Genomic DNA, 19,770 nt, shown 5'->3' with positions numbered 1-19,770 from the left:
AATGTGAAAGTCTCTTCAGCTTGTGTGAACTATAGACCTTATTTCAGGCATCTAACCAACAACCCATCCAAAAAAAAACCAAGACTTTAAAATGTGCTAAAAAGCTAACTCATTTCCAGTTTTTTGGACTCATGCTTGGAGCACTCTTGTCCGTCTGCCATCTATGTCTGCTTAATCACATGTGATCGCAGCATTAAGCTCACAGATTAGTTGTGTCTTTTGTGTTTAATTCATACAAAATGGCAAGTTTTTGTTTTATAGGTTGGCTTGCAGACATGAAAGTGGTACAGACCTTAGCATCTAAAAAAAGAAAGTGACAAAGCCCAAAATATCACAATATTCCGACAACACATCTGATTTACAACTGAAGACAGAAAGACGGAAATTCTTAAAAGCTCTTTTTATTCGTATCATGTTTAATTTTACATTCAACAAGAGAATGTTTTTGTGATTGTAAACTAAGGCAGCTATAACAGGCTGAACTGGATACATCACAATATCAGATAACCAGTATAAGGACAGAAAAAGTTAAGACTGAAGGTTTAGTTCACTTTCTGTCAGTGAAATCACTGACCGCCCTGCCAGAGACTGCGGTCCAGCACATGTGAAGGTCTCTGGCAGGAAGGCCTTCTTCTTGTTTTTCTGAAGCCATTTCCAGAGGTACTCCAGCTTCCCATCACACAGCCACGGGTTGCCGGACAGGTCCAGCCCCTCCTCGTCCAGGGAACTCAGAGGGTCCAGCAGACCTGTGGGGATGTTGCTTAGCTGATTGTCTTCCAGACTCAGGACTTTGAGCTGACTGAGCCCCTGAAAAAGGTCTTGAGGGAGCTTGCTGAGTTTATTCTGAGCCAGGAACAGATAACCGAGGTTTTGGGTGTTTTGAAATATAGATGCATCCAGTGTGCTGAGCTTGTTGTTTTTCAGGTTTAGCCTCTCAAGTTTGGTCAGCGTGTCCAGTGAATTTGCTGAAATCTTCTCCAGACGGTTGTTGGCAAAGTCCAGATTGTCCAGGTGAGGCAGCTTTTGAAGCAGAGCGGCTGGGATCTTTGTTAAACTGTTCCCTGATAAATCCAACCAGGTGATGCTGCTGTTATCAGAGAGCCAATTTGCATCGGCTTTCTCAATAAGATTATTCTTCAGCACCAAGTTGTGAAGCTGAGCGTGGCTGAAGACGTCCGCAGGCAGGTCGGACAGCTTGTTTCCTGTGAGATCCACAGTTTCAAGGTGAGGAACACCTCTGAAAAGATGCGAGGAAAGGGTCTGCAGGTGGTTGCTGTACAGGTGGAGCCCTTTCAGAAGGGGTGTGGCATTCAGCTGCAGCTCAGCTATCGTGGTGATGTTCGTAAACTGGATGGTTAGCAGGGTGGTGTTCCTCGGGAGACTCTTCGAGGGGTACTCTGTCAGGGGAACCTCATTGCAGACCACCTCAGCTCTTCTTTGGTAGCACTGGCAAAGTGGCGGGCAGGACAGAGCGCCATGGCAGAAATATGCCAAGCAGAGAAACGCAAGGGCGCACCAGGACTTCATTACTAGACGGAGAGGACACAGAGAGTCAAAGATGGGGAGGAAAGGACATCAGAGGTCTTATATATTCCAATTAATCATTTCACAAATTGCAAAACATCACATATCACTTCGAGTTCATGCAACATGACGTACAGTATGATGGGTAACAAAATAAAATGCATGTCCATGCACATGATGTTCAACATAGTGAGTAACAAAAGAAAACATTTGTCCATGAACATGATGTTCTGTACTCTGAGTAACAAAAAAAACCTTATGCCCATTCACATGTTGTTTGGTACAGTGGGTAAGAAAATAAAACATGCTTTCATGCACATGATAGTTGATACTATGAGTAATAAAATAAAACGTATGTCCGTGTACGTGATTTTCAGTAAACTGAGTAATAAAATAAACTGTATATGATTTTTGGTAGCCTATTATGAGTGACGACATAAAACGTACATCCATGCGATTATGTTTGCTACTATGAGTAACAAAAGAAAACTTACTGTTCTTTTCCAGTTGGATGTGTAGCAGACAAAGCGCTCCTTATATCAGATTCAGCAGTGGTCACTTGCAAATTACTGAGTCATTTGGGGAGCACTATCCCCCCAATCTAATCATTACTTATTGAGTAAACAAGAACCCACTCATTACACAGTCATTCGTCAAGGACGGGCAGTTGCGACAGACTGTGTGACTCTAACCTGCAGGGAAAGTACAAAACCTGGAAACTTAGTTTATGTTGTTTTATTGGATATATTACAATTATCCTTCAAAACTTTAGATTCTGAAATATGATGTTGAAGTTTATGTTTTAATGTAAACATATACAGTTTACCATTGTGACGGTTTGTGACCGAGTGAAAAACTAAGTTATGTGTTAACATTTTTTTGTACTTTGGATTTTTTTCAAGGAGAGGAGAGAGGGAGGGAGAGCCTGCAAGAGAGAGATAAAAATGCATGATCATCAGTTTAAAATGAGGTGGATTTTATTTATTTTGCAAAAAAATTAATTAATAATCTGAAAAGCTAACTAGTTCATGCCACAGAACGTTTACACATAAATTATTCACATGAATGCAAGAGTTAAGAGTTGCTTTAAGTTATGTAATCGTAAGCACTAAACAAGAGTTTACTGAAAGCCTTATTTTACACCTTAAATTTGAGTGAATTTACTTAAAAAAACATGTGAAGAGTAAAATGTGTCTCCATGATTTTACCTTTGACATGGAGTAGATGTATACTATAGCATGAAACAAACTAAATGTACCTCCAAATTGGAATTAAAGGGACAGCTCAACCCCGGATTAAAAATACATATTTTTCCACTTACCTGTAGTGCTTCTTTATCAATCTAGATTGTTTGGGTGTGATTTGCAAATTGCTGGAGATATTGACTGTAGAGATATCTGCCTTCTCTCCAAAATAATGAATTTAGATGGTACTTGACTTCTGGTGCTCAAAGTACAAAAAAATACTATTATTATTGTATGAGATGTACTCATGTTTAAGTAGCATTTTACTAGCTGACCATTGAAGAGTTAATTTTAGTCATATATATTGATGGGTGCCTTATAATGCATCATATTTTAATGAGATCATCATAGGTTTTGTACATAAAATATGTAGAGTTATTATTGAGTAAATCTCTTAAATCAACATAGCGGAGGAAAAAGTATGGTATTTCCCACTTACTAGTAGAAGAGTAAAAGTATTAGCATCAACTGTTAATAATCAAGTAAATAATAACTAACTGTATACCTTAGTACAGTACTTCGGTAAATGTCCTTAACACTACTGTCAGAAAGACATCCTTTTGAGAAATGTAAATTAGAGAGAAAAGAATAAACACTGATTCATGATGAAGGTGAAGAAACAGGATGAGAAGGGTGCGTGCCACCTGAGGTCGCAGCGTCCGGTACAGCGGGCAGGTACAGCAGGTTTCATGGATATTTAAGCAGAACATACAGTCACGCAGCCGATAGACAGAATGGATGAGACCTGCAGTATGAAATACGATTTTAGCAGATGGGCAACATGATGAACCATTACATTATGTATGATGAGTGCCAGTTGGCTTTAGGCTGTTCTGAAAGATTTATTTCAGTCAAGCCCACTCACTCCACATGCACTTGCAAGATAGAGACAGACCTATTCTGGTAGAGATCAAATAGTCTCCCAAAATACTCTGTAGTCTATGACACCTCTGTAGGATTATGACAATATTCCTATAATGTCTCTGTGTTTACAATGTCAGAGATATGCCATACAGACTATATGTTTTGTCTTTTTTGGTTTTGTTTACTTTGTGACTGTATTGCTGTTTTACTCTACTTTCTGTCATAAGTAGCACATCTTAACATAATTAACTGATACCTCAATAATTCAGGTGTAGTGCAACAATTAAACAAGCAAGCAATAATGTACAGCAAGCTTGTTGCTGACAGGTTGTAGCAAGACTTGCCCTTACATTATCACAGTTCTTACACCGCAAACTAAAGAAATCAATAATTCCACACAAAGCATTGATTTAAAAAAGATTAATCAATCTCTTGAACCTAATTCCCATTAAGAAAATACATAAATGTATTCTCCAACATGTCAAAAAATTCTATTAACATTGATTTAAAAAATATTTCACTGCTGGAAAGATGGTCTTTTCATAAATCTAGGTTGTCTATGCTGTAGAAAGACACAAATACTTCTGACATTGATGCTGCATGACCAGAGAAAACAGAGGAAAATGGCTGTTGCATTCACTTTTGCTCATGAGGAAGAAAACCTAAAACTACCAGAATGCACTATGCTGCACCAGACTAATAAACACTCCTACTAGCAGTTTATGTAATGCGATGTTGCGTTGCCACAGGATACAATATGGTGGCCAGCTGGTAGCATACAATCTTGTATTAGAGTTGAATGGTAAGATAAAAATTTTTTTACATAAATCAAGCCCAGCTGCAAGAAGATATTTCTATGTTTCTGTAAACCATGGATACACTAGATTTGTACATTTCCTACGTATCATATAAATGTTTTTAAAATGGTTTAGTATACAAGCCGCTTTTGTCATCAGGAGGTGGAGGGGATGGTTGATGGTGTGACATCTAGGCGAGAAGCAGACTGCAGACTGCTATTCAAGACCAATAAACAATAAAACTGGAAGTTTTTTAGCAATTCACAGCTGCGTCTTTCAGTGGCTTTATAGCCACCGAATGTGAGTGTTTGTTTAGCAGTCAGTTGCTGTGTTTCCAAATTTTTTTACAGAGACATTGCCGTGTTTCCAGTGGGGACTGTGCCCCGGCCTAAACGCAAGTATTTTTAGGGTATTTTAAGTCAACACATATTTTCCTCACCATGACCAACTGGTTTTTGCACCTAACTTCTTAACCACAGTTGTTGTTGAATCGTAAAATGTACAATGAACAAATGAGTATAGTTATTGATATTGATAATGATATTTCAGAATGTACAATGCTAATGATGCCTATTCTGGTGAATGAGTTGAGAAATCCGAATCAAGTGGTTTTAAACAATTGATGAATAATTATTCATTTTTTAGGGTAACAGAATTTATTTGAATTTGTCATGAATGGCGAAAAGATAACATTTCTATTCAATTCACATTATTGTATTTCATGTCATAATGGATCTCCTCTGTGTAATGAAAACTGAATTCATTTACAAGACAAGCATATACTGCAAGATGTGCTGCTGACTTATATCCATAAAAATAAAACAATCATATTCTATGAGCTACACTTTCTGTGTCACAGTACACAGACAGACCTCGTTATCCTATATACAAATGTTCACACACGCTTCACACCTCACAAAGACAAATCCATGTGAGTCACTGCATCTCACAGAATAAATGTCCATGTTTTTGTCATGATGGTTATAAAATAAGGCAGGTTTAATCACCGAGCGTTGACCTTTTTTTTTTTTTTTTAAACTTTTTCTTTAGATTAAATCTCGCTCTAATGTGAATACTCGTTTTCTTTTTGTTAAAACGACAAAGGCAGCCCCAGTTCTCATGACGACAGCCAGTTTCTGTGAATGTTTCTGTCCATGATTAGCATTTTTTTTTCTCTTTTCTTGTTTTTTCAGTCTACTTCCCTGAAGAAAATAACACATGTAGGCACTGCGTCCAGACTGCCGTCATTAATCCACAAAGATGAAAACACACATCTTTGATCAGCCAGGGTTAACTGTGAAAAGAGAGAGAGAAAGAAAATTATGTGAAAACCTGGGATGCTACCAACAGAATGGCTGGACTTCAAAGGCACGCCCACACAAAATCCACACATATTAAACAAGGAAGCTATTCAAAAGCCATACAATGCATGAGTGAAATGCATAAAAAGCAGACAGATATGGGAATAATCCTGGTCTGCATGTTTGCAGGAAGTGAAATATCAAAGCACATGTTGGAATATACCCTTATTTGCCTTTCTTTGCTGAGAGTTAGATGAGAAAACAGATGCATGACTCTCAGATTTTTACACTATGAAGCTGCAGTCAGCAGATGATTAGCTTAGCTTAGCATAAAGACTATAAAACAGGGAAACAGCTAGCCTGGCTCTGTCCAAAGGTGTTACGGATAATGTTCTGTTTTTAAATTGTTTTTATAAAGAGTTTTGAATGAGCAACAGAAGTGCTGGTAGGGGGGTTTTTGTTACCTTCGGACAGAGCCAGGCTAGCTTTTTCTCCAGTTGCTAAGTGTTTAAACTACGCTAAGCTAACTGGCTGCATCTTCATAATCTGAGAAATTTAAATGGTATCATCAAGTAACTTTCTGCACAAAAGTGAATAGGTAGACCCACTTCCCAATTAGGGATGTCAGGTTTTGGTTTGTTATACTTTTGGTAGCAAACACCCACTTAGGCCTACTGGTAAAAAAACACAGTTAATTTTTAAGGAAAAAAAAAAGCAAAATGACATGGAATAAAAGAGGTCTTTACTTTTCGCCTGGTGCTGGGCTGAGTGAGCTTTAATGCCGCATTTCAAAACACTACTTTTTTAGAGGTGGTGAAATGTTTAATGTTTTGCGATATAAGTGTCTTGACTTATTTTTATTTTCTATTGGCTTTGCTGACAAGACAGCCTGCTATCTAAAATTGGCTCTGGTTGCTCTATAATGCACACCATCCTGGTCAGGTGGGAGCGTCTCCAGGAAGCCCCAGTGAGTAATCGGCTTATTGATCATCCAAATCGTTTGAGCATTGTTAGCTTTGTCAGGATAACTTGCTGTGCTCAAAGAGCTTACATACATACACAGCTTACAAACATGCTAAAAGAGGTTTTTGCACCTCAGAATTGAACCACTTAGTCGCAGGGGTGACCTAGTGGGGAATTGGAGGGTGGGCACGTTTCCACAGCAGCGCTGTTGGGTCAGGATGGCGTAGCGTTACTAGTGGTAATGGCTGAATGAGCTGCAGCGCCAGCTAATGTTAGCTCCCACCAGACCCGGGTGCGAGTCCCAGCCACCAGCGTGTGAATGTGTGTGTGAACGGGTGAATGTGTCATGTAGTGTGAAAGTGCTATGAGTGGTTGAAAGACTAGAAAGGCGCTTTACAATTGCAGGTCCACTTACCATTTACAATTTCCAAATATGCGACCAGGGTGGTGAGTGCAGTACACTGAAGAGCAGCAAAATTAACCTTTAGGCCGACACACATAACCAGTCAAAAATATTCTTTGTGGATAATAGATTACCAGTTAACTGTTGACATCCCAATTCCCATATAAACCAAGCTGTAATATTTGACTTCTTGCAAACATGATTACTTCCAAACCTGTCTGCTTTTTATGCAATAACCATGTGCAGCAAGCTTTTTTCCCAAACCGTCAAACTATTCTTGGAACAACGATGAAGTTCAAACAGTGAGTTCAAGTTTTCACACTCAACTGTAAATTTAGAAATCACACAAAAAAATGCCTCTAGGGCCTCCTACTAACTGCAAACACATGCAGAGGTCCAGTTACCCTCTGTCCCCCCTCTTTCACTTCCTTCAGAAGAACATATCATCATCATCATCATTATCGACATCATCCAACGGCCAACTCCAGTCTTTCAGGCCAAACTCAAGCAATCTGAAACAGTAAGTATGGAGGTTCATCGAAGGGTCAGAAGCCTTTAGTGCTTCCCAAACTGCAGGGGCAACACATGCCAGCTTCAGCAGGGGGCGCTGTGGAGCTGTGAGCAGTTAACTGAGCAACTGAGTGCTGCTTCTTGTGATGAGGGGTTAATGGACACCGCAGCACAGTGTTATGGAGGGCGGACAGGCGCAACAAGCTCTGCTACTTACAGTCTCCCAGCATGAGAGACGTTAGAATGGTGGGGTCGGGGTCAAAGGTCAGTGGAGGATGATACGGAGCATGGGGCCAGAGCTGAGGGATGAAAGCCAGTTAGATTGTGGCTGAGAGCAAACTTTAAAAACTGAGTTTTTTAATGAATCACAGAAAACAAGACAGTTACAGTTAGTGATAACACAATGTTTCCTACTAAATTAGGGGGCTATTGAAGGGACTCCTTAAAACAGAGGGTTTCGCCCAGAGGTGGTGCCTTCTGCGACACAAAGAGTGTTGTGGGCTTTCACTGGGTTGTGTTATCACTTTTCTTTTTTCTTTGTGAATATTGATTTATGGAGATATACTTTGATTTTTGGCGCTTGTACTGCTGGCATGGCTACAACTGGGACCAGCCTTCCCTGCAGATTTTTAAATGACTTTAACCTGACTGTGATGAATTACTAAATTTACCATCACTTTGCCCTGTAAGCCCAGACAGGTTTACAAGGCAAACTCAGTTTCCATGTACACAGGGGTGAGACCAAGTATACAAATTATAGGGAAACATGATTAGTACAATTCTGTACACCTTCACACTGGTTGTGGTAATTTATTTTGGTCCTTGTTACCAATTTTCCAAGATGAATGCACTTAATAAAGAATAAATATCATCAAGGCCTTAAATTAAAAAAAACAACAAGGAAAACAGAAAAGTATAGATCAAAAAGGTGTAGGCTGAAGCTTAAACTTATTGTAAATACCCTTAGCACATTCTTAGGAGTAACTCATTTACTGGTGGCAATACTTGTATGTATGTATTATTGAGTCTAGTTTATTTTATTTTCCAAACCTTACAAATTGAACTACTTGACAGTCAGTCTAACTTCTCATTTTCATCAAACCAAAATAATAAAAGAATTTTCTTCTGCATTTTACAAAGGTGCAAACAGCTTATCATAAAAAGTATGAACGTGCACTCAGAGAAGGGACTGAGATGGCCAAAAAAGTGTGCACTTATACATCCTGGAAAAACTGGCCCATCCAGGTGAAACTTTGTATTTTTAGGGAGTCCCAGCGAATGATGCTGCATGAAAAGCCATGTTGGAGCATTGATGCTACATACAGTGTTATGCAAATGATTCAGGAATCTTTTTTAAAGCAAGACATACTGTATTAGCCACAGCTTTTGAACCTAATTCAGCAGAAAATGACCAACAATCATCAACAGAGACAACAAAGTAAGTACTAAGGTGAATTGTTTTGGTTATGATTCAGTTTTTAAAACCAAAAGTTTCAGAAAAATACACAGATTAATTGTAAGATTAGCTCCTATTTTATGTTTTCCACTCTTTTCTTTGTCCTGTTGACCTAAAAGTTATGTTTCCTGCTGTGAAAGACCATGGACTGATACAGGTTACAGTAAATTACTTAATTAATTTGAATTTGTGACATTGAAAGGAAATGGAGAGAAAAACTGTGACCAAACAAGAGTGAAGTGCAAAGTCAGTTTTAAAATGGCCAAATGTGGTGTAAAGGGCATTTTACAACACTTACAAGTTCTGACTTGTTGATATTTTGTATCTAACTGTTGTCTGTTTTTTTAACAATAAAAAAAGAAAGATGCATTTGTGGAGTTTCAATGCTCTCAGAGAAGATATTTTCAGTAGAGCGATAAAGTCTTGACATTATGTCTCCAGCGGGTGTTGAAATGTTATACTGTCCTCACTAAATTATTTTCCTGGGGAACATTTTCCCACTGTGCAGGCGGCTTTTGGCTTAATATTGACTTTTGCCTTTTTTTTTGCAACATAGCTGATATACTATTTGGAATGTGAATACATTTTTTAGTTTTAATAAAAAAAAAAAACCCTTAAGAAAAAAACCCAAACTTTAATAATAATTTAAATATCTTTTATATGCAGTAAAATCTTCCCCATCCTCACCTGGGCTTCCCTGATGGCTGCTGCTGTCTGCTGGGCTGGATCTTGATGGCTCCCCGATGTCTCGCGGACATATGAGGTGAACCCCTGGGTGAAGGTCTCGGGGACACTTGCGGAGACGAGCGTGACGTTGCTTCGGGAAGGCTGTTCTGTGCTGCAGAGGGAGGACTCATTGTCGGGTGTTTCCTTGGGATGCGTTTAAGAAGGTGACTGACCCAACGCTGCTGCTCCTCCGGAGAGTTGGTCAGCAGAAGCAGCTCTTTGGCAGTGGACATGTCATAGTTCACTGTTAAAGGAAGAGATTTAAAAAACAGATAAGAAACAAGAGCTCTGCGGTTTTCACAGGCATTTTTACAAAGTAATCAAATCAAGAAATCTTAAAACGTATCAATAATACCAACACTGAAATATAGATGTCATTATTTGGATAAATTCCATGGTGAAATTACAGGCTGTACATTGTGGTAATGTTGTGTTAGACACACATTTGCCCGGTGTGATTCAAACATCAACGCACAACATATCAGATTCAAACATAACACCAGCTAGCTGCCGTGCGTCAAGTGAAAGATGGAATGCAGGGAGAAAATAAAGATCCGCGTGATGCTAAACAAAACATCTCACTTCAAGAGGTAATAGAGCAATGTTACGTCAACAGCTGCAGAAAATACATTTGCTGTCATGTTACATTACATGGACAGTTATCCACAGAAGATTACTGGAACAACTTCATTACACACAACAAAATCTGTGACTTTTTCAGTACTTTCAAGGTTTTTTTTTAATTGCATACCTTTCCAGGCCTGGAAAACAAGACTGTGGAATATAATGACTTTTCCAGGTTTTCTATGACTGTGGGAACCTTGTAAGGGATATAATCCTTTCAGTTTTTTTTCGAGCAAAAATGGAAAACATTTTCTGGTCCCAGCTTCTAAAATTTATGAATTTTCTACTTTTATTCTTTTTTGTGTAAATTAAATATTTTTGGATGAATTGTTGTGAACAGAATCGCAAGTAAAACTGAAAGCCAATCCCATCTTTATCCGCATGGTGTTTCACCGCCCTATGTTTGCGCCTTTTGTTTTGTTGTTTTTTTCTGCTTTGTATCCAAAATTTTTGTAGCTTCCTCTTTGATGTGAACTGCTTACGGTCTGACCCAAAGTGGTTACCATTTTAAAAAGTTCTGATCTCAACTGTTTGCTGTGCAAAAAAAGCATCAAAGAAAGAAGAAAATACGAAAATACAGGCACAGTCTACAGAGCACAGTAAATACATATAGACATTGTTCTTAGGAAAGTCCTGCATAGTTTATCTTCAATTATGAATGAAAAAATGCTCTAAAGTCAATAGTCCGAAGCATCTAACAGGTGCCGAAACAAGCATAATGGCGGTGGTGTACATCTTAATGCTGTAGAACATTCTTACACCACAGTTAAGTTTTCTATTATCTCCTGACTGAGTGTACTGACCCTTGCAGGGAACAATCACTTCCTCCTTTCTGTCCAGGTGATCTTTGTGGCACTTGGTGTGACAGCGGCGGCACTCGAGGGCCGGCGGGGGCTTGAAGACATGCCACAGGGGCCGGGTGCAGGCCTCACAGCTGGAGGGGAAGTGGTACAGAGTGATTATGAACTCATGGCCCTTATGGCTGATGTAGGAGGGACGTTCACCAAACGTCGCAGGCTCCACAACAACCTCCTGATCACGTTTAATCTCGCCTTCATTGGCGTAAAGGATCTAAGGAGGGAGAAGAAAGGGAAAGGAGTTTTATTGAGGATTTATTGAGGCAGACAGTTGAATTGAGTAAACCTGAATAATACTGGCAGTCTGGACAGAGGGAGAGGGGAAACAAAGAGACTGCAACAGCAAGTGTCCGTGCCCATTACCTGGAATATCCTTGGGATTTCTTTGGCATCTGCACGGTACACATCAGTATGAGTGACAGGTCGGACATGAAACAGCTTACTGTGGGAGGAAAAGAAATGGAAGAGTTAAGAGTAGACCCAAGCGCAATATATGCTTAGTTAGTCAGTTTCCTCTTTCAAAGTACTTTACTCTGAATTTATTCTGCTGATTTTTATTCAGTCATTGTTTTTTAACTGCTTGTTTTTAAGTCTGTCTTTGTTTTTAATCTGTATTTTACTTTTGCTTTTAGCCACTGCAGCAGCATGGCTGTCCACCACTTTGGTCTGGACAGATCTTTTCCTACAGTGCCACCATGAGGTTTACATCTTTTTTTTTAAGTTTTCAGTAAAATGTCTCGACACCTATCAAAAGGACTGCGATATTATTTGGCACAAATATTCTTGTCTCCCTCGGGATAATATGTTATAGTTTGTGTGCTCCCTGGACTTTTCATTTAGCACCAACATCAGGTTAAAATTTAAATTTGTCCAATACTTTGGTTTATGTCCAAATATCTTCAAAATGAATGACTTTCCCACCAGCCTCAGCTTTACTACGTGTTTGCTGGTAATTGGGAAATTTTAGCATGCTAACACACTCTTCTGAGATGGTGAAGATGGTAAACTGTAAGTGTAAAGTGTAAGCTTGTTGGCATGATGACATTAGCATTTAAAGCAAAGTGCTTCTGTGTCTAAGAACAGCCTCACAGAGCTGCTAGCATTGATGCAGGATCTTTGACTACTCTGAAGGCTAACCACAGCAACTGCGCCAGAGAAACTGAAAAAACTGTTAAAAAAGTGTTCTAAGTAGAAAATTGGCAATGCACTTATTAAAAAGTATTAAAGGTAAAACGTAATTTTTATGCCATAAAAACCCATTTCATTTATAACTTAATTTTGACCAAAATAGTAGTGATTCCGGTAGGGTAGTACTGCTAAGTGCTTTATGAGTACATTTTAGCATTATTTTAAATTTATGTCATTATATGTTCAAACACTGCTGCAAATGACTCACTCGATGTCCAGGGTCATAAAAGGGTTGGCCTGCTCTCGGTCCAGCTCGCTGTTGTAGAACAGGATCTTCTTACTGCTCACAACTATATACTTTAAAGGAAAAGACAACCAAGGCCAAACCATTAGGGTGGGAAATGACTCAATGGTCATGGTGATTACTAAGAAAACAAATCTGTATGTATGAGATATAGTGGTAGATATGTTACTTTTTTGTCCCAGCCAAACCGCTTTGTGTTCTTGGTAGGAAGTGAAATCCAGCCCTCCAGCCTGGAGTCTAGTTTGAAGAAAAAAAACAGGAAGATGTGAACACAAAGAGGAGACTTGCCTTCAAGCATGTGAACCACTTACAACAACACCTTGACATTTTGAAATGGTGACATTTTCTTTAAACAGTACCTCACCACATGGAGAGAAAATTATTCCTTCCTTTAAACCAAAGGGTAAGTGGCAGGAAGTTTTGCTACTTGCTTTCAACGGCAGATCAGTCAGTGTGAGCTGTAAGGATTATTAAGAATCTGCAGCACAAAACATGGAGGGAGTCTGGAGTTGTATTCACAAGCATGAGAAAACTCCCAGAGAGCTCCTAATGTAGCCTTAAATTTTTAACAAGGAGTCCTAGCTTAGGAGTGAAAGGTCACAGAGCGACTCTGGGCAAGGAAGGGACAAAAACTTTTACTTTGGTTAGGAAGACCCTTGACCCTGCATGCATTCTTTCAACAGATGTGATTGGTTGTCACAGACACACCCTTTTGTGAGCCTTTAAGGTGTGGCAACCCAGTGGAAATAACATGACCTGCATCATAATATGAGACGGTGGAAGCACTTTTTGTATGATCACACTGCTGTTAGGTGTGATGCATTCTTTTAACAGATGTGATTGGTTGTCACAGACATGGCCCTTTGTGAGCCTACAAGGTGTGGACACCCAGTGGAGATAACATAAACTGTAATATTAGACTGTAAAAGCGATTTTGTGTGATCACACTGCTGCACTGCTGCATTTTTCCAGTTGCCAGCTGTGGTTGTGGTGTGATCACTTTATTTCTGGCGTTATACTGTTACATCATTGAGTGGGAAATGTGAGGGCATCCTCAATTAGATCAACCACAAACATTATCACTCCACCATCTAATCTGTAGCATTTCATTAGTTCACTGTAATTCACTGTTTGGATCATTTTTCTCTGACCTCTTTGTGTTTCTGCCATTTTCTCCTCTGATTAAGAAACTCTTAAGCCTCTTGAAAAACCCATCTCCCAACTCCAAACAGTTTTGAACCTAAGAAGCTCTCTTGAGCGCTAAGACGCTTTGTGAATAAGTTTTATCTTTACCAGGATCTAGTCTAAACTTAAATTCCTAGAAAATCTGAATCTTAAGGTTGTTTGGAGAATTTCATCACTAGGAGCAACTCTTATTACTAGAAAACTTTGTGAATACGGCCCCAGGTGAGGAAAAATAAACTCAAATGGAGAGCTTTTTCATTAAGAAAAACTTCACACATACTAAACTCTTGGAAAAATTCCCACATCTTTTGCAGTGGGATGAATCTGAGCAAAGCAGGCCGGCATCAAGCTGTGAGTATGCACATGTCCAGTGAACAGTAAAAAGGATTAAAGCACAGCAGAGACAGAGGCAACAGAGTAAAGGGATTAGCGGAAACTTTGCTGGGTTAAACTGAGGTTGGGGGGTATTTCTCTCTCAATTCAATTAATTTAGGAAAAAAAACACTTGAAATACTTTGATGGATCACGTTTTAAAAAAATGTTAGTTCAACTGCATTTGCCTCCCAATCACAGGTTTGAACTGCCATGCAGGGTCACCTGCAGAGTCAGCCTCAGTGGGCTGTTCGTAGGTGAGGGCCAGGGGACGGTGGCCCTGCTCGACCTGCCCATCACATTCTTCTTCGTCCTCAGAGTCAGAGTTGAAGAGAGAGTGAGCAGAGTGAAGGTCGGGTCGTGTGTCGATGCAGACAGATTTGTGTGTGCGCTGGTAGGTGAAGGACATTGATTCGGAGGTGTGAGAGTGAGTAATGCGCACTGTGCCGGACACCGAAGAGAGACGTTGAGATGAAATGAGGTGGGAGAGGAAGAAGCATAAAGAGGAAAAGGTCACAAACAATTGGCCTGGAAGAGACTCAAAGTGAAAACAAAGGAAACAGCGAGAACTCAGGAAGAGAGACCGCAGGAGGGGGGATGCAGGAAGTGCATGCAGAGGGGTATTTTGCTGACTGGCTTTAAGCGTTTGTATGTACACCAAACAAAAATATAAATGCAACAGTTATTTTTGCTCCAATTTTTCATGTGTTGAAGTAATAGAATTAGGACTTTTTCTTTGCATGCAAAAGACTTTTGCTCACAAATGGTTTAAATCTATGTTAGTGAGCACTTTGCCAAAATAATCCATAATCAATCCACCTGACAGGCGTGGCATATCAAGATCCTGAAAAAAAAATGACACTTGTGTTTTGGCATGGGCACGATGAAAGTGAAAATTTAAAAGAAGTACAGTTTTATCTTTGAATTAAATGTTAATTTCCCTAGCAAAAGCTGTCTCCAATGCCATTTCTGAGAATTTGGCAGTACATCCAACTAGACTCGTGAGCAACCCCTGGACCCCCACATCCACCTTTTTCACCTGCAAGATGGTCTTAATCCATGACAGCCACACCTTTGGATGGATTATGTTGGCAAAGGGCTCACTAACATGGGTTCAGAAACACATTTGCAAACAAAAATCAAAGTCTTTTGTGTGCATAAAAAAAGGAATTAAATCTTTTATTTCAACTAATAAAAATGGGGGAAAAACATAAGTGTTTTGTTTATATTTTTGTTCTGTGTACATGTTGTGAGGTAAAGTCTCCTTTGTTTGTTACCTGGGTATCCATCACCCATTTCCAGGTCGTTGCCACTGCTGATGCTGGTGGAGTCCAGAGAGTGAACGCTGAGGGAAGTGATCTGGCAACGAAGCTGCTCGATGTCGCTGTCTTTGCTGTCCAACGCCATCTGCAGCTCCAGACGCACCTGGTTCTCCTCTGCTATCAGCTGAAGAAGAGACATGAGCAGGATTTAAATGTCTGTGAAATGGATGCTTCACACTCGTTACCCTCCCGCAGCACAGAAGATCTTTATAATCAGCACACTTTTAAAGTGGACACCCAAGGTTCTTGAGTCATGTTATGTGAGGTCACTGTGACCTTGATGTTTGATCTTCGACCACCATATTCTAATCAACTCATTAAAGTGTCCAAGTAGACGTTTGTGCCTAATTTGAGGAAACTCCCTCAAGCCATCTTCATTGCAGTCACAAAAATAGGACGGATGCCAGTTCACAGTGACTTTGACCTTTGAACACCAAATTCTAATCAGCTCATCATTGTGTCCAAGTGAATGTTTGTTCCAAATTTGAAGAAATTCCCTCCAGATGTTCTTGAGATATTGCTTTCACAAGAATGAGATGAACGCAAAGTCAAACATTTGTGCCAAATCTGAAAAAAAAAATTACATTAGGTTTTCTTAAGATACTGCATTCACAAGAATAACACAGACAAGATTACAGGGACCTGGACCTTGACCTTTGACCACCAAAACCTAATCAGCTCATTATTTATTCCAAGTGCACGTTTGTGCTAATTTCGAAGAAATCCCCATAAGGCATTCTTGAGAAATCACGTTCACAAGAATGTGCGGGACTTACAGATTGACGGACAACCTGGAAACATAACTCCTCCGGCCTCGGTTATCGCCGGCGTGGAGTCATAAAAAATGTTTGCACACGAGTTAATGTGTTTATATTCATGCTTTTTGTTTGTTGGTATGCTGGTGTACAGTGTCGGCGACTGACCGCCTGCATCTCTGTCAGCTCTCTCTGGTATTTGATGATGGTGCTGTTGAGTTTCTCCTTCTCTGCTCTCAGCTCCAGCTGCAGCTTCCTGTTCTCCTTCTCCTTCCTGTGCACCTCAGTGTCGTTACTCCTGTGGCCTCTTCCCACCGTCTCCCTCCTGTTCATCACCTCGGCCAGCTTGTTGACAGCCTGGGAGCAAAAACACTGCAATTTAGCTTTTTGGGGATCTACTTGTAGATTCAGTAAATACACGGAGAGGCCAGCAAGAATATCAATGCTGCTGCAAGATAGAATTTATAAAACTTGTTTCAGATCTCAGTGATTTTGCCCGGAGTTCAACACAAGCCTGCAGCTGAACATTATTCTTAACAACAAATGATGTGACATAACAGTCGTGAAAAGTCAGACAGCAAAAGGAAGAAAAGTACAGAAAATATTCCAGACCTGTGTAGGCGCCCAGACACACACCTGAATTTTTAGCGTCCTTTCATTCTGCAGAAGCTTTTCAAAGGACACTTTGAGCGAGTTCATCTGCTTCTCCTCCTCCTTGGATTTCTGGAGCTCTGTATAAATAGCAGATACGAATATTAATTCAGGGCTCATGTACTTTACTTACTTAAGTTTTAGAAAAGTAATCCATAAATTATAGCGCATGTTTGAAGGCCAATATTCTGCTGTTCTGGTTCCCTGATGAAGAGATTAATGGTTGCCATCCATGACATTTTTACAGCCCCCTCTCCATAAATCATCCGGATATGTTAAGACAGCTTTTTACACATTTTCCAGGAGTGAGGGAAATGTCATTCCGGTAGAAATCTGCTCTCTTTATGTGGGGCTCGTTAACTCCAAATGACACTCACGTTGCTGCATGTCTTTCAGCTGGTTGTTGAGCTCCTCTTTCTCACTGGCCAGGTTGGCCACATCCACCGTCAGGGTGCGGTTGGACTCTTCTAGCTGTGAACAGTCATTTATATAGAACATGTGTAAATAATAACAGAAGTTTAACTACCATACATCACCAAAACCAATAATTTGGTTATCTGTCTACTACATTCTTTAAAATGTTTTTTATATTTTTTCATCTCTTTATTGATTACATTTAGTGTGTCATTTGTCTTTTTCAATGATACGTGAAGTCTAGGATGTCTGACTTTGTATGTTTTACTTCGACGTCCTTTATTACCATTTAAACACCATATCCTTCCTGGATGTAATGAACTAAACATGACTCTGATCTCACCGAGCTGATGGTGGCCTCCTTGTCGCTGAGCTCCTGTTTGTGTCTCGCCATCATGTCTTTTATCTCCAGCTCTTTCATGATCTTCTCCTTCTCCAGATCAGAGTACTGCTCCTCAGCGATGGAGCGAGCCAGCTGCTCAGAGTCCGCCTTGGTCAAACTGGCTTCCAGCTGTGCCGTGAGGGAATCCCTGTGGCAGGCGGAGGGGAAGGAACTGTTATTATCATAATATTAAAATGATGAACTGGATAATTCTTTAAAACTGCCAAAATCCCTGCTGTTTTTCATGCCACTCATGAATAGACCGCCTATAGTGTGATCAAAAATTCAATTCTGAATGACCTTTTTGTCCATGCGCGATTTACCAAGTGAGAGTTACTCTGGATCTGAGTTTAACTTCTTATCCGCAGTGATCTTTGGCTGCAGTGTATTTGTGAGCGCTGCTAATCTGCTTCGTTCATTCAATAAAGGTCAAGTTCTCCATGTTTGCTGTGAGATGAATTTAGAGAGGGCAAATAACACTAATCTGGAAAGTCTGTTACATTCTCTGAAAAACAGATAAATGTTATCTATGTGGTATTATTCTGTGGATGCTTCACTGCCACTGACATTTACCTGTAAAACATATAACAACAACATATAAGTTTTTTACATTCTTTTTATGACACTTCAATTTTATGCCTAACAAACTGTTACATGGTTTATACTTTTTATTTCATATGATGTAACATTTTCCTCTTTGCATGTTTGTGTCTTATGTCGGGTTAAATCTGAACTTTGCTTTGGTTTCATTTTTTTCTCATTATGTCAGAAGGTGTTTTATGTGTACTGGAGGTTGACCAATATTGGATTTTTAAAGACTGATATTATAACGATAGTTATATTAAAAATACGCCGCTGCTGTACTTGACAGTGTCAGAAATGAACTAAACATCTAAGTCAAAATAATAAATAATTAAAGAAACATAAATAACACACATGAAAAAAATCTTTTTGAGCCATTGATTTTCCTCAAAGTCAACTAGAAATTCTATGTTTTGATTGGTAAAAAATAAAATAAAATATATTTTGAAACAAAATACTTAAGAATTGAGTATTTTTTTAAATGTAATTTTACTTGAAATACTTTCTCATTGATTAATAAAACATAAAAAAAACAACATGAGGTCACAACATGGCTAGACTGCATGTGAAACACTAGAGGGCTTTTATTTGAAAATGAGGGGTTTTAATTTGAAACATGAGGTGGTGGCATTCACTCAGCTCCTTTTTGCCCCCCCAGTTAACATCATCCATTCAGCTCTGGTCAATGATATGAGTCCCTATGTGACTGGTAGAGGCTGAACGGTTATGGGCCACAATTGGAGGCAAGTTCAGCCGATAACGACACTTTGTAAAACATCATAACTGCACTGATTAATCAGCCAAAGCGATGAATCGGTATGTTGTTTAAAAAGGAATAATCTGTGGTTATAGTGTTTGGACTGGTTACCTCTCCTCCTGATATTCTGACAGCTGTTGCTGCAACTCTTTGTACAGCTTATTCCTCTCGTCACGCTCGTCCTTCAGCTCACGGATCTGCGTCTTGTAAAGAGTCTGGGGAGGGAAACAGCTGATTCATTTCATTTCACATCACAAATTCTTGACACAGATGGAAAACAAACTTCTTTTATGCTCATTTCCCCATTCAAGCCCCATTTTGTATATCTATGTCAACTGCTTTTACTAGTCTGGCAATATAAAGCTATCTTACTGACTGGAATATATGGCTGTCACGACTGCTTGTAAACAAGGTGCACAAAAGAAGTTGTTGTTTGGAATTACTGTGAAATACTGCTCAGCCTCCAGTTGGTCCTTCAGCTCCTTCAGCTGGTCACCAGCCTCCTGCTTCTCCCTGGAAAAGCACCAACAATCTGTCAATCACTGGTGCTGGCCAACAAACAACCAGATCCAAAACACTTTCCTCAAACCAGATATGATGTATGAGACTCAACAACAATTTGCCAACAGCGTTACAGCAAACTGAGCTG

The 19,770-nt window shown here is 39.6% G+C and overlaps 2 protein-coding genes across 9 annotated transcripts in view; both read right to left on the bottom strand.

Moving 5' to 3' along the window:
- Positions 1–385: 385 nt before the first annotated feature.
- LOC121955463 (uncharacterized) lies at positions 386–2,174 on the bottom strand. Its single transcript, XM_042503433.2, has 2 exons — positions 2,019–2,174; positions 386–1,529 (listed from the first exon to the last, which is right to left on the bottom strand). Exon 2 carries the CDS (start codon positions 1,525–1,527, stop codon positions 529–531), a length of 999 nt encoding a protein of 332 aa, XP_042359367.2. The 5' UTR covers positions 1,528–1,529; positions 2,019–2,174; the 3' UTR covers positions 386–528.
- Positions 2,175–5,066: 2,892 nt separating this feature from the next.
- Positions 5,067–19,770, bottom strand: part of LOC121955159 (rho-associated protein kinase 2-like) — a 46,046-nt gene continuing 31,342 nt past the window's right edge. For 2 of the 8 annotated variants that reach the window (XM_042502994.2, XM_042502995.2), the window contains exons 20-34: positions 19,565–19,634; positions 19,233–19,336; positions 17,744–17,930; positions 17,364–17,457; positions 16,972–17,066; positions 16,504–16,692; positions 15,536–15,704; positions 14,484–14,699; positions 12,871–12,938; positions 12,666–12,754; positions 11,633–11,711; positions 11,216–11,483; positions 9,750–10,032; positions 7,501–7,608; positions 5,067–5,723 (exon numbers count right to left, since the gene is read on the bottom strand). In XM_042502994.2, the coding sequence (XP_042358928.2) occupies positions 7,527–7,608; positions 9,750–10,032; positions 11,216–11,483; positions 11,633–11,711; positions 12,666–12,754; positions 12,871–12,938; positions 14,484–14,699; positions 15,536–15,704; positions 16,504–16,692; positions 16,972–17,066; positions 17,364–17,457; positions 17,744–17,930; positions 19,233–19,336; positions 19,565–19,634 (1,993 nt within the window). In that variant the 3' untranslated portion in view covers positions 5,067–5,723; positions 7,501–7,526. Of the gene's footprint in view, positions 5,724–7,108; positions 7,155–7,500; positions 7,609–7,823; positions 7,906–9,745; positions 10,033–11,215; positions 11,484–11,632; positions 11,712–12,665; positions 12,755–12,870; positions 12,939–14,483; positions 14,700–15,535; positions 15,705–16,503; positions 16,693–16,971; positions 17,067–17,363; positions 17,458–17,743; positions 17,931–19,232; positions 19,337–19,564; positions 19,635–19,770 lie in introns of those variants that run through there. The other 6 variants (XM_042502998.2, XM_088089877.1, XM_042502996.2 and 3 more) reach the window with 5 other exon arrangements.

Source organism: Plectropomus leopardus, chromosome 16 (assembly GCF_026936395.1).
Source record: "Plectropomus leopardus strain MGB_pleo_1.0 chromosome 16, ASM2693639v1, whole genome shotgun sequence".
Lineage (NCBI taxonomy): Eukaryota > Metazoa > Chordata > Actinopteri > Perciformes > Serranidae > Plectropomus > Plectropomus leopardus.
This window is presented reverse-complemented; position numbering and strand designations above follow the sequence as displayed.